The sequence below is a fragment of the Cyprinus carpio genome, chromosome A19 (assembly GCF_018340385.1).
Source record: "Cyprinus carpio isolate SPL01 chromosome A19, ASM1834038v1, whole genome shotgun sequence".
NCBI classification, from domain to species: domain Eukaryota; kingdom Metazoa; phylum Chordata; class Actinopteri; order Cypriniformes; family Cyprinidae; genus Cyprinus; species Cyprinus carpio.
The window spans coordinates 9,142,099-9,160,293 of NC_056590.1; the positions used below are offsets into that span (position 1 = coordinate 9,142,099).

Genomic DNA, 18,195 nt, shown 5'->3' on the forward strand with positions numbered 1-18,195 from the left:
TTTCCCAAGTAAGCTGTCTGTGACAACTCAAAAGGTCACAAGCTTCTACTTTGCTACATACAAACAAAAGACAGGGTAAAGTTGGGTGAGATGACAGAGGTTTGATTTGTTGTTAAATCACAGGGCACAGAATAACTCAACTGTACCTCTAAAGCCAAACATATAAATTATTCTTAAATCATTTATATGATTCAATGATTCTTAAAAAAAAAAAGTGTTGATTTTTTATCTAGATCATCTACAATGACTAAACTTGGCTGTTTTTCTTTCTCCCAGCATTCCCACAAGATCATCCTGTACAATTCGCCTGGAGCAGTGTTGACAGACCTGGCCAAACGGAAGTCTGCTGGGGAAATCTGCTGTTTTACCACATCAGTTAGAGCACGCTAGCGTCTGGGGTATTTCGTGTCCTCCGGCAAGCCCAGGCCCCATCCGTTAAACACACTGACGGGCGTCTGGGCCCCTGCGGGATTAGCAACTTTGCACTTGAATGCCACTATCTACACTTTATACGGTCCAACTACATTATTCACAGTGCTCATTAACAGTCCCGATTATTCCAGATTTCACATCGCCTGTAAAATGCCAGGCTGAGTCAAATGCCATGAGCTGAATTCTTAAGTCTCCTCTACACAAGACGAGTAATTTGGAAAAATAGATCCGCAGCCCGGCTTGCCAAGACGGCGCTGTGAATGTCAGATTTATTGACCTTCACAGATACACGCCATTCCGGTTCTTCAGCTCGGATTATGCATTTAGAAGAGTTTAGATCTGTTGATCTTGTGAAATTGTCCCATTCAAGGTGAACGCCTGAATTTGGCTAATGCAGAATAACTTCGGAGTAAAATTCCAGTGAGCTCCTGTAAGATGGAGTTTCTTGAGTCTTCAGCAGGCTGTTTTTGTCAGTTCAGCCCTGCTAGAAACACCTCATTACATGAAATCTCTCAGAGAGGTAGAAGAGATGTTTACAATCAGTTTTGTACCAAATACATGAAGTAAAGCCAAAATTTTTCCCCACCATAATACAAAAAGGCGTCATGCAAATCCTTGTCATGACTCATATGTCTAAACATTTCCTTCATGTTTTGATTGAACTCTTTCTGACCTATAGTAGCCCTCTAACAGACAGAAAGCGAATTAGTGTACATGCACCTAAATCAAATCATTCCAAACCATGGTGTCCGGCACACAGCGTACCGCTCAAGTCATCATCAATGTCACATGCTTCAAATGTGTTGTTGTCTTTTAGAAATACAGTGCTGTGCGTTTCTGATGGAGCCAGATGGCTGGCATGTTGCATTGGCAGAATATGCATCCAATATGTTCCAAACAGGGATTTATGCCAGATAATGGAATATTTCCCTGCCTGTCCATCTAAGAGCGGCTTAAAGACCAGACCTGACTAGACATTCATTAGGAAACACCCATCAAAAGCATGTCCACAGTCGATGTGAGCCAAACACTGATGAACAATAACAGAGAAAGAGCGTAAACATCCGTCACCTTACCTGCCTGTGCGACGACGCTGCTGCGCGACCCGGAGGCGTGATCCGCGCTCCCGCTTTGATCCTATGTCATTAAGTTGAGAGGGAGGGAGTGTGTGTTGAGAGCCGGAGCAGGTCTCAGTGTTGACATGGGCATGAGCGGCTCACGGCTGCTTCTGCTGCTGCTTCTGGTACTGATGCTGATGCTGTTGTTGCCATGGTGATCATTCAGCTCCTGTGTGCTGCGGTAGCGCGCTTGCGTTCTCCCACCTCCAGAGATGATGTCCAATCTGCCTAAGTGCTGCTGCGCCACTAGCTTGGCCTCTCTCTCTCTCTCTCTCTCTCTCTCTCTCTCTCTCTCTCTCTCTCTCTCTCTCTCTCTCTGAGTCTGAGGCTGGATGCATGATGATAAGGGATGGATGTGTGCCCTGTGTTTTCAGATGCAGTATGCGTACAGGCTTACATCAGTGTCAATTAATGTGAGATAAGTCAGCTTTACTCTTGTTTAACACACTAAATGTGCCTCTGCACTTACAGTTTAAGCTTAGGATTGATATTTAATTGTAAAAAAATTAAGCAGGACCATCAACCAATCAATACATAAACAAATCTAAAATAATAGATTTATAATTTGAGGTTGGATCACCTGCCTGTAACTGTTAAACCTATTCATAATCAGATTACATATTTACGTTACCCAGCATTCATTGCATTCATACTGCTGGTTGTTTAAACACACAGTGTGTGCTATGCACTAAAAGCATGCGGGTCTGTTTCGGCCGGTGAACGTGGATGTCACCTTACCCGCTGTGTGTACCGATCAAATATTGATGCTGTATCGGTGCAGACAGTACAGTATATACATACTTTGGAGTGTTTTTCAAAGCTTACGTGGGTAGTTGCACAATAACTCTGCATTTCTGAGTAGTAGCAGACTGTGCTTATGTAAACTCTGCAACATCTGGTCTTGAACAGGTAACTTCCTGATTTTATCTGCACACAGGAAACTCCAAACACTAAGGTTAGTGTCATTGCAGAAGCATAACCAAATACCATGAGTCCTGCAAACTTTACATGCACTGTCTTGCCCTTTTTGTCATATTTAGTATATGCTGTAAATTATATGTACATTTTCTGTATACATAGAACATGGGCTGAAATGCACAGTACACAGCCAGAACAATGCACTGCAGCAACTTGACCTACCAGTGTGAAGAATTAACCATAAGTAATATTCAATGCAATTTTAAATTTTTTTTTTTTTGTAATTGTATGGAAGTGTCTACTTCAGACAGGTCTCCTTCACCCATCTGTCTTTGGATAAAGGATTTTTTTTTTTAAATTTTACCCTACACTGAACAGTAGTATTTTGTCACTGCGTAATACATACCTTTTACATGTTAATATGCATACACAGTATGCCAGTATTCTATTTCAATCCTATCCTCAGGCACTGTCATTCTGGACTAATTGACCACACATGCTCTCGGTCACCACCACACATGTAATAGCAGCATTGCTTCTTCTATGTCTCTCTATACAGGAGAAGAAAGTCTGACACAGTCTTTTTGCAGTGTTCACACATTCTTTACGTTTCTGGTGTCTAAAATCTTTAATTAAAGACCAGCTATCCAGATGTTCCATGACAGTCTGAACCTGTGTTTTATGAGGACATGATGCATGCTTCAGCATTTCTTTGTTTTAAGCTGGTGCTATAATTTTTTCAAGTGCTTTTTACAGTCTTTTATTCTTTTAAAACAGATAAAACTGGTTTCGAAAGAGTGAATGAAGGTAGTGTTGAATTATATATCCTGTAAGATGAAATGCAGATTCTATCTGGGCCCTGCGGCGATACCCTAAAGTCATCTCATAAGGTATAAATCATATTTGTTGTAACAGAAGTCATTGTGGCTGACATGCCTATGAGCAAGTCACTTTCATAGCCCCGTTTTGATGTCATTAGTATTTCCTTCCCCAGAATCCTCTTCTGATGAGGGCGAAGCTGCAAGGCAAGACCTTAATAGTGAGGGAGCTCATGCAAGCCGACACAGATCGACTTCACAGGCGTTTTACAACGACTTTACAATCTCCTTTTCTTTTGAGAGCATTTCTTAAGTCTCTGCTGTGTCTCGCCTATTATTAAATAGTCTTTTTCTTTATAATCCAATAAGGACAGTCAAGCAAAAACCAGTCTGACTAATCTAATATAAACATACAAATGCTTTATTGGTTTATCATGCAGTATTTCCCATCTGTTAGATTTACCTCAACATCCCTCACAGTTAGTCACCATTTGCTGAGGAAGATTGGCACTGCTGCTGCTTTTCTTATCCCTCGGCTTTTCGGCTCTAATTTTATTTGTTATATTTTTATTTATTTATTTATTTATTTTGCTGCTTTTATTGCTTAAACACCCATATTTTGGACATAAAATTGAGGTTTGTTATGCAATATGTCCCATCTGACAGATTTCTCTCAACATCCTTCAGCATTACTCATCAGTGGCTCCGACCAGAAACCTGCGCCCACTGAATTCTTCAGAAAACTCCACGGAATTTCAACACTTAGTTCTGTTTGTATTCTTTTATTAGATATTTTGGTTAATTCAATTCAGTTCAAATTTATTTGTATAGCGCTTCCACAATACACATAATTTCAAAGCAGCTTTACAGAAAATACATGCGTCTGCATTACAATTTAGTGATCTGTTATCAGAAGTGAATGTGTCCAAGTAATGTTCATTTCACAAATGAACAGTTCAAGATAATAGAATCATACAGCTAGCTAACATGAATTAATTTTAGTCAGAAGCTCATTAAAGCGATTATTACAAGTCGGATCATAATGATTACAATACAGAGACATTTTGGTTAATCAATGATGGTTGCCAAGGCAAGTTTATGTTTTATACATAGTAGAAGGGTTGCAAAGAGGTGGAAAATTTCCGGAAACATTACAGAATTTGTTTGAACTTTTGGAATGTTTCCAGAAATTAACGAAATTTTTACCACCCCTTTGCAACCCTACCTATAATAGACAGTGAAAAAAAATCATAGCAGTAAGTTTTGCATGGACAAACAATGCTCACAATTGCTTATTTGAATGTATTAAAAAATCTAAATAAACTACCTTCCCAGATTTTGCATCAACTACTCTATCTGCATATGCAACCTTAGTGCAATCAGCCCAGATTTATTCACACAGTTAGAAGTATGATTTGTGAATAATGGTTGTCAACCAGGTGGGACGTTGAATGTATTTTTTAACCAGCATCATATACACACAATCTAACTGTGTTTATGACAGGCTCTCCCTGCAGTAGGGCTTCCCATTAGCAGAATTACTGCAGCTCAACATGTGTTATTAGCTCCTGTGCAGAAATGAAAAAAGGTGCCTGTAATGCCTGAGGCTCAACATCTCCCTTAAACATCAGTCGTAAAAAGCCTTGCCACCACCCCTCAGAGCTCTTCCAGCCAATCAGACGCCAGGAACCAAGCCAGGTCGCCCTTGCAAAAAACCCTTAATGTGTCCCAAAAGTTTGGCATCTCCTGCACAGGTCGTCTTTAGTCAGAGAGGCCCTGGAGAGGACTGGAGGGGGACGACGCATCTCTGGGCCAAAGGACAAAACTTCTGCATCCATTTAGACTCTCACATCCCTGTTGAGGGACAGAAAAAATGGCTCCTCACCTCAGCATGAACAGGTAAGATCTCAAACACTGTTGACCCTTATGAAAAACATGGAAAAGATCTTAAAACACCTTGGTGTGACTATTTCCCTCTGATGAGTTGCTTTGACCCTTTGTTGAGCTCTGAGTGTTTTTAAAACAGGCAGTGAGGAACATAATTTGGCATAGAATTTAAAACAACTGTACCCTGTTTAGTGCATTAGGTGTGTAATACACTTATTTAGGACCTAATTCGAGCCTTAACTGCATTTTGTGTTATACTATTGGTGTTTTTATCTTTGAGTTTTCAAGGCAGGTTCTTCTCTGTTTGTGCCATAAAGATAAAATGCTTCCTCCATCACAGACTTTTCATTTAAGATTTTTCTTTTCTTCTAAGCGCCTTTGTAATTATAGTTTAGATGAAAGTTGAGGAAGAACTTCCCTCAACATCTGGATGAAAGACAGCAGTTGGTTTGCTCAGGAAAACAGCAGTTGCCTAGCAGGGAAATCAAGCTTCCCAACACAAATATGATTATATGCGCCATATTTCAGTGTGTTTGTTTGCAGTATGAACAAGTTGAACACATGAGGCCACATGTTAGCTACCCAGTTAATCATCTTGTGAAAGACTAGTTTTTTCGTGGTAAATATAATTTTACAGTTATGCATATATATATAATATAATATATATATATATATATATATATATATATATATATATATATATATATATATAGCTATATATATATATATACTGTTTAATATGCATATATACTGTGTGTGTGTGTGTGTGTGTGTGTGTGTGTGTGTGTGTGTGTGTGTGTGTATATATATATATATATAAAATTGAAATTGGTTTATTTATTTATTTATTTTTTTTTTTTGGAAGTGAAAAGCTCTATAAAGGTATAAAGTTTTTTTGGGGGGGGGTGGGGGGGATTATGTAAATTCTATGGTCAAAAGGTTTGGGAGCCCTGCACAGAACATTAATAAATGGTATACCCATACAATTATCTACAAATCATATTCATATAGCACTTAATACCATAGTACCATAATATTGCCATATGATCTGTTACTGCATGCCACCGTTTTGTAAGGGCAATTAGAAAGAAAGTGTATTAATTTCACAGATAAATTTACTAGATTATTATGAGTGGAAAAGTTGATGCTCATGTTGAGGGAGTCAGATGTTGTATAAATCACTCAGAGTTCCTCCTCAGTTTTTGGTATTTGTTACGCTGTTACTCATCACACATCTCTTATATGATCAGTCAGCAGTGATTTCCAGAGTGTTCCCTCATACGTCTGTGCCTTATGACGGCTGTGAGTGGGAGGAGATATTCCTCCCCGCATGGATTATGAGTGTGTCGGCAGGACCAAATCCAAGATTTAGATAACCCTGCCTCCTAATCTGTATCCGACAAAACCTGCAGTATCAGATGGTCAAAACCATATTGCATTTATATATAGTGGGAGTAAATTTGTAAGAAAGAAATATGTTTTGCACATTTTATTTTACGTTTAAATATATTTACCTTCATTTAACCAGGAAGTCTAATTGAGATTAAAATCTCTTTTACAAATTATATACAGTAAGTTGCTATATATATATATAGTATATATATATATATATATATATATATATATATATATATATATATATATATATATATATATATATATATATATATATATATATATATATATATATATACAGTACAGGTCAAAAGTTTGGAAACATTACTATTTTTAATGTTTTTGAAAGAAGTCTCTTCTGCTCATCAAGCCTGCATTTATTTGATCAAAAATACAGAAAAAAACAGTAATATTGTGAAATATTATTACAACTTAAAATAATAGTTTTCTATTTGAATATACTTTTAAAAAAAAAACTGTTTATTCCTGTGATGCAAAGCTGAATTTTCAGCATCATTACTTCAGCCTTCAGTGTCACATGTAACATCCAGTCTATCACATGATCATTTAGAAATCATTCTAATATTCTGATTTATTATGAGTGTTGGAAAGAGTTCTGCTTTTTAATATATTTGATGAATAAAAGGTTAAATAGAAATTAATTTATTAAAAATAAAAATAAAAATTCTAATAATATATATTCTAATAATATATTTTCTTTACTATAACTTTTTATCAATTTAACACATCCTTGCTGAATAAAAGTATTGATTTTATTTAAAAAAACGAAAGAAAAAAAAATTACTGACCCCAAATTACTGAACAGTAGTGTATATTGTTATTACAAAATATTTATATTTTAAAAACATAGCTTTTTTTTTTTTTTTTACTTTTTTATTCATCAAAGTATCCTAAAAAAGTATCACATGTTCTGAAAAAAATATTAAGCAGCAGAACTGTTTCCAACTTTGATAATGAATCATCATATTAGAATGATTTCTAAAGGATCATGTGATAATGATCCTATAAATTCAGCTTTGCATCACAGAAATAAATGATAATTTAAAGTATAATAAATTTAAAAACAATTATTTTAAATTGTTATAATATATCACAATATTATTTTTTTTCTATATTTTTGATCAAATAAATGCAGGCTTGATGAGCAGAAGAAACTTCTTTCAAAAACATTAAAAATAGTAATGTTTCCAAACTTTTGACCTGTACTGTATGTGTATATATATATATACATATACATACACCTATGAGAGCTGGGTGCATTGTGGCAAATTATCATAACAAATAGGTGTCTCAGTGCAAAGTAATCTTAATAATGTTTTTTTTTTTTTTTTTTTTTTTTTAAATCTGTTTTTAATTCGAATAATTTTAATTTCAGTAACAATCAATTTTGAGAGCCATAGCTATCATATAAGGGAGGGAAGGTTGGGAATACTTTAATTAAGACACTGTGAGTGTTCAGGAAAGCTGCCAGGGAATCTGGCTTACACACCAAAGCCAGCACAGCTCGGGGGCCACTGCCATATGTGTGACACACAGGGACACACACAGAACTCTCTACTTTTACATTATAGTGGAGTATTTCCCTTCATATGCACATTCTCTCTCTTATTTCTCTTAATGACCATGACAAATCACAGATCTGAAGTTGCATAATTATCTGTATTGTGCTATTATTCTGTCATCCTCGCACACACTTCTGCCTCAACGGCTGCAAATTAAAAATACAAGCTGTTATTTTTGTATAATAGAACAATTGCTTGCAAAGCAAAACCATTTGTCAAGGGATTGAGATTACGCTGAGAGAGAGAGGATCATTTTAACAGTCCTGACAGGGTGTGTGTGAGTTGCATTACATACTGTATGTATATATAAGTGCATTTTATCCCATTCAAAAGTTTGGGTTTTGTTTTGTTTAAAGAAATTAATATTTTTATTCAGTAAAAATGCAACAACTTGAACACAACTGACAGTAAAGACGTTTAGTGTTACAAAAGATTTCTGTATCAAATGCTGTTCTTTTGATCATTTTAAGAATCCTGGGGAAAAAAAGTATCATGGTTTCCACAAAAAAAAAAAAAAAAATATTAAGCAGCACAACTGTTTTCAACGTTAATAATTATAAGAATAAGCATATTAGAATGATTTCTGAAGGATCATGTGACACTGAAGACTGGGGTAATTATGCTGAAAATTCAGCTTTGACAACACAGGAATAAATTACATTTTATAATATATTTAAACAGAAAACAGTTATTTTAAATTGTAATAATATTTCACAATATTACTGTTTTTGCCCCAAATGTTTGAACAGTACGTAATGCTGTTCCAAACCTGTAAGATAGAGTTAGTACATTAAGTCATACAATATACAGTAGCTTTGTGTGAGAAACAGACTGAAATTTAAGTTATTATTGACTCAAAGTTGTTATTCAGATCTTGATGTCTGCCTAATCACATCCATGAGATTAGATCAGACAAGTTCTGATGTCTCTATCATTCTTTTTTGGCAGATATTTTTAATGAATTATTGTCAGCAAACTTAAACACATAATGACTGACAGGCAGAGAGCTTGCCAACACATGTGTAGGCCGATTCGTTTGTGCTGTCACAGAGACTGCTGCGTATTCTCTGGGCATCTGCTTCAGAAATCTGTCAGGTAGCAGGATATTTTATGCATAATATTTGCAAAAAGTCACATACTCACCATAAGTCCAGTCAGTGGAATGACTCTGTATGTGTCCTATGGACGGAGGGATGGGTAATGGAGTGATAGGGTTAGGTGTGTGTGTAATGCTCTGGATAGATGGTGCATATTGTGTGTCTGTACCTCTGACCCAAGAGAATGACTCATCATTACTGTAGCACAGTATCTTCGCGACTCTGGCCTGTGCCTCTCTAGCCAATTTAAAACAACACACACACATAAGAATGCTAGAGTGGACAGGTGGCTCAGTGTCTCTGTCTCGCTCTCAGCATGGCTCTGTTCCTGTGAGGAGCTGCTGGGGTTTCTTGAGGGTCTGTGTCTGGCTGACTTTAATAATGTGCTTTTCAGTGCTGTTACATTATACTGTTCAAAGGTTAGAGGTTGGTAAGTCTCTTAAGCTCACCATGACTGCATTTATTAGATTAAAAATAGAGTAAAAAGAGAAATATGGTGAAATATTATTTCAAATTAAAACAAGTTTTCTACTTCAATATATATATTAAAATGAAATTTATTCCTGTGACGCAAAGCATCATCACTCCATTCTTCAGTGTCACATGATCCTTCAGAAATCATTATAATATGCTGATTTGCTGCTCAAAAAAACATTTCTGATTATTATAAAGTGCTGCTTAATATTTTTGTGAAAATCAAAGTCAAACCTTTCAAAGTTGAACCTTTCCTAGACAAGTCTCGGCGATATTCAAAATGATAGTTTTACATGTTCATCTTTTGCATTATTTCTTTCTCAGTGCTGAATATTTGGCAACCTGTGTTTGTTCTATATGATGATGTTTTGTGAGTCTAAATGATGTCTGTCTCTGGCAGGAGCTGGGTCTGGCGACGGATGTTTGCAGGATGTTTAACACGTTTGATTGTCTTCGTGTTGCTCTGTGCACCAGCTCTCACTCGTGAGTATCTTTTTAAAAGAATGTTTGTTGTTTCATGTGTCCCAGAGATGTAAACTAGTCTTAAAATGCAATTGCAGATCTACTCATTCCATAATGCATTTCTCTTTCCTGTTTTTCAATCATTGTTGTGGTTTGTCAGGCAATAATGCATCTCATATGGATATGAGGATTCAAGAACACCGTCCAAGATGTAGATGAGTTTATTTCTTCATCAGAACAGATTTGGAGAAATTTAGCATTACATTACATGCTCACCAGTGGATCCTTTGCAGTGAATGGGTGTCGTCAGAATAAGAGTCCAAACATCTGATAAAAACATCACTATAAACCACAAGTAATCCACACATTCATCGGTTAACATCTTTTAACTTCAAACTGTTGCTTCTGGCCAAAATGCAAATCCATAATCCATAATAATGCTTCCTCCAGTGGAAAAAGTCTATCTCCTGTTGTCCTTTCACATCAAGATCCACTGACAAATTTGTTTAGAACTGTTTTGGACAGCTTTTGCTTGTTAACAGTGTAAACATATTTCTCTCCTGATTTAGATGAGATGACACTTTCACTGGAGAAAGCAATATTATGGGTTGAGGACTATAAGAAATGACAGTTTAAAGTTAATGTATCGATGGATTTGTTTTTTACAAACACTCAGCTTTTCACAAGACATTAATTGATGGACTGGAGTGGTGTGGATTACTTGTGGATTATTGTGATGTTTTTATATGTTTTTTTTTTTTTTCTGACGGCACCTATTCACTGCAGAGGATCCATTGGTGAACAAGTGATGTAATGCTAAATTTCTCCAAATCTGTTCAGATGAAAAAATAAACTCATCTACATCTTTGATGACCTGACAGTGAGACTATTTCAACAAATTTTCATTTTTACACTATTCCTTTAATTACATACATCACTTGATTATGTCTGTATTTTACTGAACGCTAATAAAGCACAAAGGAGTGTTTAAATAAACCCAAATGATGACGAATATACTTTTTATTTGACTTAAAAATAGTACCACGACTCTTGATATACTTGGATAAATCTGTCAAATATAGTGACTAGCGATAACAATACAGCACCTAACCAACCTATCTCTAGTGATTTAACCCCTGTCATGTGACCTTTACAGTTGTTTTGTTTTGACATCAGTGTGTGGTCCTCACTGAATCACTGTACATGTCTACCAGCTTGTACAAACGTGTGTGTAAGCGACTGCACGAACACTGTGGCTTCAGTCTCGGCTTAGTCCCTCATTTACGCTAATGGGTGGTTTTAAAATGACACAAGAGGATATGAGGGTTTAAAGCACTCTCTGTGCCCAGATAAACAGCACTGTAAAAACTCAGGAGAATGCCTTTTTTACTCTGGTACCTCTCGCAAGTGCCTGTTTATTTCAGGCTTTCGAGAAGTTCCAGATGTCAGTGTGTCTGTTCATACTTTACCTGTGTAAAGTGCTGCGTCAGCTGATCAAGCCCCTCCACATTCTCCCGATGGTTATTTAATGATTTCCTGCACTGCAGTTTTGGCCTCTTTTGACTCACAGAGCCAAAAAATAAAAAAATAAAAAAAAAATTCCTATGGTACTTTTGAAATACATAAAAATATCATTTGAAATACATGGTAATATCATGGTTCATTTATAAATGAGGGCTTTAGGGGATTGTGTTAATTATGGAGTGATTAAAAGTAAAAATGAATGAATGAATAAATAAATAAATAAATAAATAAATAAATAAATAAATAAATAAAATAAATCTTAAGTTTTAGTAAACCTTTGAACATTTTGGAAGCATTTTGAGTAGTCATGTTTTATTTTTATTATTTATTTAATTTTGTTGTTGTTATTTAAAAAAAGAAGCATTTTGAGTAGTCATGTTTTATTTTTATTATTTATTTAAATATATATATATATATATATATATATTACTCATTAGATTTTTATTACTTAAAATAAGCATTAAATAAAATTATTCTATGTATTTCAGGGCATCATTTCTCTTTTTCCGTTTATTTTAACAGTTTGTTGTTGTTATTTAAAAAAAAGAAAAAAAAGTGAACAAATTAAAACCAAAGAAAAACTATTTAGACATTTAATTACCTAATACGAATGGCAAAAACACACAACAAAATTACTAAAGCTTTAACTAAAATGAAAATATAACAAAAAATGTAATTCAAAATATTAAACAAAAACTATCATTTTAATTATTTTATATATAAGTGAAATTAAAATCTATCAGATGTACTAAAATAACACTGACTTGATTTTTTTAGTTTTTCTTTAATAGACAATTCATGTATATGAAAAACAGTGCAAAAACGATAGCTAAAGTCCCTTCTCGGGTTATTTTTGGGTGCATCAGAGTGTCAAATGGCAAACTATTGAAAGGAATAAGAGCTGATGTTCTCCATCATAGGAACTAATGTTCATGGGAGGAAACTGTCCTTGTGATGGATGGAGTGTCACATTTGTTTTCCCATTGTGCACTTACATTAGATTAATACAAATGAGCACAGATGACTGTCAGTCTGACCTTCTGAAAGCTGTCCTGCAGGCCCACACATGTACACTTACAGTACATCCATAATTCCACAAAATACTTCCTCACTGTAATTATGACATTTATCACGTCTTATACTCAGCCGTGCACATACTGTATGGCCTTCAAATTATGCTGCCACTGATTATGACTCCCTCATATACAGTAGATTGAGTGTGCTGAATGGCATTTCATTAACATAAAGAAAATAGTAATATGCAGATAAATGTGAAAAGTTCTTTTCAATAGTTTTCCTTGTAGTAATTAAAAATATCTAATTTGCTGTATGCTATCTCTATTCTAACTATGCTTGTCATTATTTCAAGCTTTTATATAAATGTATATTTTAATATCTAAAAATTATTTATGTATATTTAATTTAATTATAATCCAAATATAATATTTATTTATCATTTTATAATTAAATCTGAAATACTACTAAAATTTATGAAAAATTATTATTATTGTTGTTGTTATTATGTTGTAAAAGATACAGTATGTGTTTGTGGTACAATTTGCAACTCATAACTTCTGTTATGAGTTGGGTGAATGTCACCTCTTTTACAATCTGAGCCTATTCTCTGGTGATCTGTCACTGCAGAAGTGACACTCATGTCACTTATGAATTTTTCAGAGCTTGATCTGAACAGATTAGATGGCGAAACGGTGTGCCCAACAATGAAGAATGGACAAGATGACCTTCCAGGTAAAACTGAGCCACTCTGAAAAACATAATGTGAACTGTTTTCATCATATGTGTGCAAGAAGTACAGACTTTTGAGGATTGCATGTTTTATACAAATTGCATGGTATAAATAATGTGTTTTGTTTTTATGTTTTGTGTGAGTGAAGTATTTTGTTTATAGGAGTTTTTATACAAATTGCATGGTATAAATAATTGTGCATATACAGTATATATATATAGTACACATATCACTTTTTTTTTAAATAATTGTTTATGTAAAATAGGTCACTTCTCTTTTATTTTAGTATAGATATTTGAACACTATAGTTTATGCATTATTTTCTTTAAAAACAATCTTCATTCAATCATTGTTTACCTATAAATAGTAGTTTTCTGTATGCAGCACAACACTGTTTGTTTTATTAGGTAAAGATGCTGAAGCTGATAGTGGCCTTGTTTTAAGACATCTTTAGATCTCAAATGAGGCAAATAAAACTTTGGTCTCTGACCAGCCAGTTTCTGCAGTGGAAACACTACTAGCTCAGCAAGATCTTAATTGGTTGCGACTGGCTTTTAACAAATAATGCGGAGGGTGCAACCTCAAATCTCAAACATGTGCTGCTCTGTGCACAGACTGGAAACAGGGAGTAAGCAAGTTCAAATGCAATTAAGTAAACAGATGTAAAGAGACCTACTGCATGTTTTTGGATAGGATATGTGCATAAATGCGTATTAATTTTGGTTTAAATCAGTTATTGCATGAATTTCTCACATATAATCAGAATCAAATAAGATTTATTGTAAATTGCATTTTACTGGGTAGACAATAAAAAAAAAAAGATTTTATTTTTGATTTATTTATTTTTTTAGATTTTAGGCTTTAAGACAGACTTTTAAGAAGATTTTGTTCCAGATATTATTAGGAAAAAATATCAGATTTATTTTATATATTAGAAAAAATAAATAAAATAAATCTGATATTTTGACTTTTTTTGTTTGTCTAAACAGCAACATTTAGATTCAGATTTGGACAGTCTGAACTGTCTATCTTACAAAATGACACTGTATACAGTCCTAAAGATCTTATCTGGAAAAACAAATTATATGCAGTGTGCACAAAGAATACTTATTTGATCAGAATTGACTCTACCTTGTAATAGAAATTCCTTTATTGCTGCTTTAGGATTTTTGAGTATTTAAAGTGTGTATTTATGTGTGGCAGGGTTTGATCTGATCACACAGTTTCAGTTGGATGTCATCCCCATGAGGGGCGTCAGAAAGGTAGAAGGATCCACACCCCTCCAGGTGGCATACAGACTCGACCGAGAGGCCAACTTCCAGATCCCAACCAGGTAACCAATAAACTTGACTGCTCACCAAACTATACAGCTATAGTTTATGTTTAAATGGTACGAAACACACCTACAACATCATAAAACTTCACTTACATCTTATGTGCATCAGTGCACTACATGATCTAAAGCTAGAAATGTCACACACGCATAACTTTGTTGACATACATGGAATTTGTTTCAGGTGTTACATTATTACAGGTCAGAGACAGGTGTTATCAGGCTCTGAACAGCTTCTAATAATGCAAAAACTGACTTGTCTGAACCCATGCAGATCCGCTCGAGCAGAACGCTGCATACCCAGACAACCCATACAATCAGTCTCGCTGACATATATTGTCACGTTTCAGCTTGGTTGTACAATTTTTTTTTTTTTTTGCTCTGTTTCTCTGGCCTAGTAAAATGTTTGTCATTTGAGGAACAAAGTTGTGTTCACTACTCTCGGGTGTGTGTGTGTGTGCACCTGGATGGGTTAAAAGCACAAATTCTGAGTATGGGACACCATACTTGGCTACATGTCACTTTCACTTCATATACTTAAAGGAATAGTTCACACAAAAATAAAAAAATTGCTGATTTGGAGAAATATAACATTACATCACTTGCTCACCAATAGATCCTCTGCAGTGAATGGGTGCCGTCAGAATGAGAGTCCAAACAGCTGATAAAAACATCATAATAATCCACAAGTAATCCACGCCACTCCAGTCCATCTATTAATGTCTTGTGAAGCAAAAAGCTGTGCCTGTAAGAAACAAATACATCATCAAGACACTTCAAATCATTGCTTCCAGCTAAAGTGCTAAAGAGTCATCTATCCATAATATTGTTTTCTCCAGTGAAAAAGTCATCTCATCTGAATCAGGAGAGAAATATGCAGGTCAAGCACCGTTTACAAATGAAAACAGTCCTAGTCAGTTCTAAACTGATATAACAGTGGCTTTTGATTTGAGAGGACAACAGGGGATGGACTTTTTCACTGAAGGAAGCGTTATTATGGGTTTTGGATTCATATTTTATATTTATATTTAAGTTAAAATGCCTATATCATTGATTTGTTTCTTACAATACATGCTGCTTTTTCATTTCAAATTGAAATTTTTGGCTTAACTATAAGTGTGAACTGAATGTAATGTTTTCAGACACTTAACTGTGGACATATTTAATGCAATTGAAAGAAAATGTGTTACAGTTTAAATAGTTTTAATGTGACACTGGGGATGCAGCTTTGTAAAACAAACAAGAACATGAAAGACAAGGATAACGCTAATCTCTATTAATAAAGTCCAAATGTGCTGTAACAAAAGGAAATTGTTATCTAACTGATATTACCCAGCAAATTATGAAATGGACTCTGAGTCTTTGAAGTGCTTATATCTATTTGGGAGAGCATGGCTTACAAATGGAAGGGGAGAAAAAAACCTCTTGAGACAGAGATTATTCCAAACAGTGGCCCTCATTTATTTTACTAGCTAACAGGAAACTCCATATTTATGGCCTTGCCTTGATCCATTTACAAGCTGCTTAAAGGCTGCTGTAGCTTCATTTGTAAGAACATCTCCCACAGAGCGCCTCTGCCTGTTAAAACGCCACACGGGTCAAGCCCAGAGAGGGTGCGTTGCGTGTAAAACCAGGCAAGATAATTGATTCTCAGATGCTGTGGTGTTCAGTCACTGCCTATAGCCCGGCCTCTGATTCTTAAACACAGTGCAGTGAAAGCCAGCACCGTCCCTTTGAAATAACTCATGGACAACACACAGGCTTTGAAGATGAAAGTGGACTTGGCTCTGATCTGTTTGACATTCATAGTTTAATCTCAGAGCAACTTGAAGCCAATCTGCTCTGTGTATAATGCAGGGCTATTCCCTTGATGATCAGACAGTAATGGAGGTGAATTACTATTCTTACCGGTAATAGATCCATTTTATAAAAAGATGTGCTTCGTGACAAGATAGTAACTTCATTATGAATTTGCAGAAGTACTTTGTTTAAGAAACCTGTCAATGCTACAATATAGTGTAAAATTTTACATTGCATTTTTGAGAAATTCTTGCAATTCTTGAGAAATGCTTCACAATTTTACTTGCTACTAGTTACTAAAATAGGCAGTTTTTTTCTTATTTGAAATTAATCACTAGAATGATTGTAACAAATTAACCATTTCATTTATTTGTATATTTTATTGCACTCTTTATTATTTTATTTTGCACTATTAATTTTAGTTTATTTTAGTTTCACTAAAACCACCTGGTCACAGACCATAACTCAATAATCATTAATATTAAAATATGTATACAATTTAAAACAGGTTTCAGAACCTTGTTTTTTCATCACTAGAATGTTCTTAAAGGCCAATTCACATTACACAGAGAAACGCCAACAAACACCAACAAGTTGCCTGTTGGATTTAGAATTTTATGAAAAATAACTATCATGTTCACACTGCCCCAAACTTGTCCAGAAACCTGCCACTTTTAGGATCATTTGTAAAGTACGCCTAGCACTTACTCTTTGTGTTGTATTTGGAATTTTTCGTGGCCAGGTCAAGTTAGTTAAGATTTTTTTGTTTTTTTTTTTGTTTTTTTTAAAATCATTTCAGACATTCCAAATTGATTTATTTTATTTTTATATTTATTTTATCTTGTATTTATTTTTCTGTGTGAATTCATTATATATTAAATGTAAATTTTTATTTTATTTTTATTTTATTTTATCTTGTATTTATTTCAATCATTATATATTTTATTTTATTTTATTTTATTTTATTTTATTTTATTTTATCACTTTCATTACCACCCAGCCATATACTTTAAAGTAAAAACATATATTCAACATATATCCATATTTGCTGCCCACCAGGCTGAATTTTCCAAGAGGTTTTCCGGATGAGTACTCCTTCATGACCACCTTCCGCATGATCAAGAACACCATCAACAGGGTGTGGAACATCTGGCAGGTGGTGGATGAAGACGGTTTGAAGCAGGCAGGTATGCGCCTGAATGGAGACCAGCAGGCCCTGGAGTTCTTCCTCACCACTATGGAAGGAGACGTGCAGACCGTCACCTTCCCAGGCCTTTCTGTCCTCTTCAACACTAAATGGCACAAAGTGATGATTGGTGTGGAGAAGGAGCTGGTGACGCTGTACGTGGACTGTCAACCGGTTGACCAGAAACCCATCAAGAGGAAAGGCTATGTCAGCACGGAGGGAGACACTCTGATCGGAAGACTGGATTCTGATCCCAACACCTCTGTAGTGGTGAGAGTCACCAGTTCATCCTTCAATATTTACTGATATATTTAACTTTCCTAAAGGTGCTCTAAAAGGTTTTACATATAAAACCTTTAATATGAATGAAAAAGATTTGCATGTAAATTGTGTAAAATGGCTATTTATTAAATTAGTTAGT

General features: G+C 34.9%; 2 protein-coding genes and 1 long non-coding RNA gene across 5 annotated transcripts in view; 2 read left to right on the forward strand and 1 right to left on the reverse strand.

Annotated features, from left to right (window-relative positions):
• LOC122148777 overlaps nucleotides 1-1,514 on the forward strand; it is an 8,878-nt gene extending 7,364 nt beyond the window's left edge. For both annotated transcript variants that reach the window (XR_006162615.1, XR_006162616.1), the window contains exon 3: nucleotides 277-1,514. This is a non-coding gene — a long non-coding RNA (uncharacterized LOC122148777). The remainder of the gene's footprint in view (nucleotides 1-276) is intronic.
• LOC109112029 (protein FAM135B-like) overlaps nucleotides 1-1,760 on the reverse strand; it is a 48,118-nt gene extending 46,358 nt beyond the window's left edge. For both annotated transcript variants that reach the window (XR_006162614.1, XM_042776259.1), the window contains exon 1: nucleotides 1,509-1,760. The gene's annotated coding sequence lies outside the window, so the exon portion shown is untranslated. The remainder of the gene's footprint in view (nucleotides 1-1,508) is intronic.
• A 3,171-nt stretch (nucleotides 1,761-4,931) lies between these two features.
• The window catches only part of LOC109046848 (collagen alpha-1(IX) chain-like), a 34,372-nt gene continuing 21,108 nt past the window's right edge, over nucleotides 4,932-18,195 (forward strand). Inside the window, exons 1-5 of the mRNA XM_042777165.1 lie at nucleotides 4,932-5,185; nucleotides 10,123-10,205; nucleotides 13,386-13,457; nucleotides 14,659-14,788; nucleotides 17,648-18,044. Of these exons, the coding sequence (XP_042633099.1) occupies nucleotides 5,160-5,185; nucleotides 10,123-10,205; nucleotides 13,386-13,457; nucleotides 14,659-14,788; nucleotides 17,648-18,044 (708 nt within the window). The 5' untranslated portion in view covers nucleotides 4,932-5,159. The remainder of the gene's footprint in view (nucleotides 5,186-10,122; nucleotides 10,206-13,385; nucleotides 13,458-14,658; nucleotides 14,789-17,647; nucleotides 18,045-18,195) is intronic.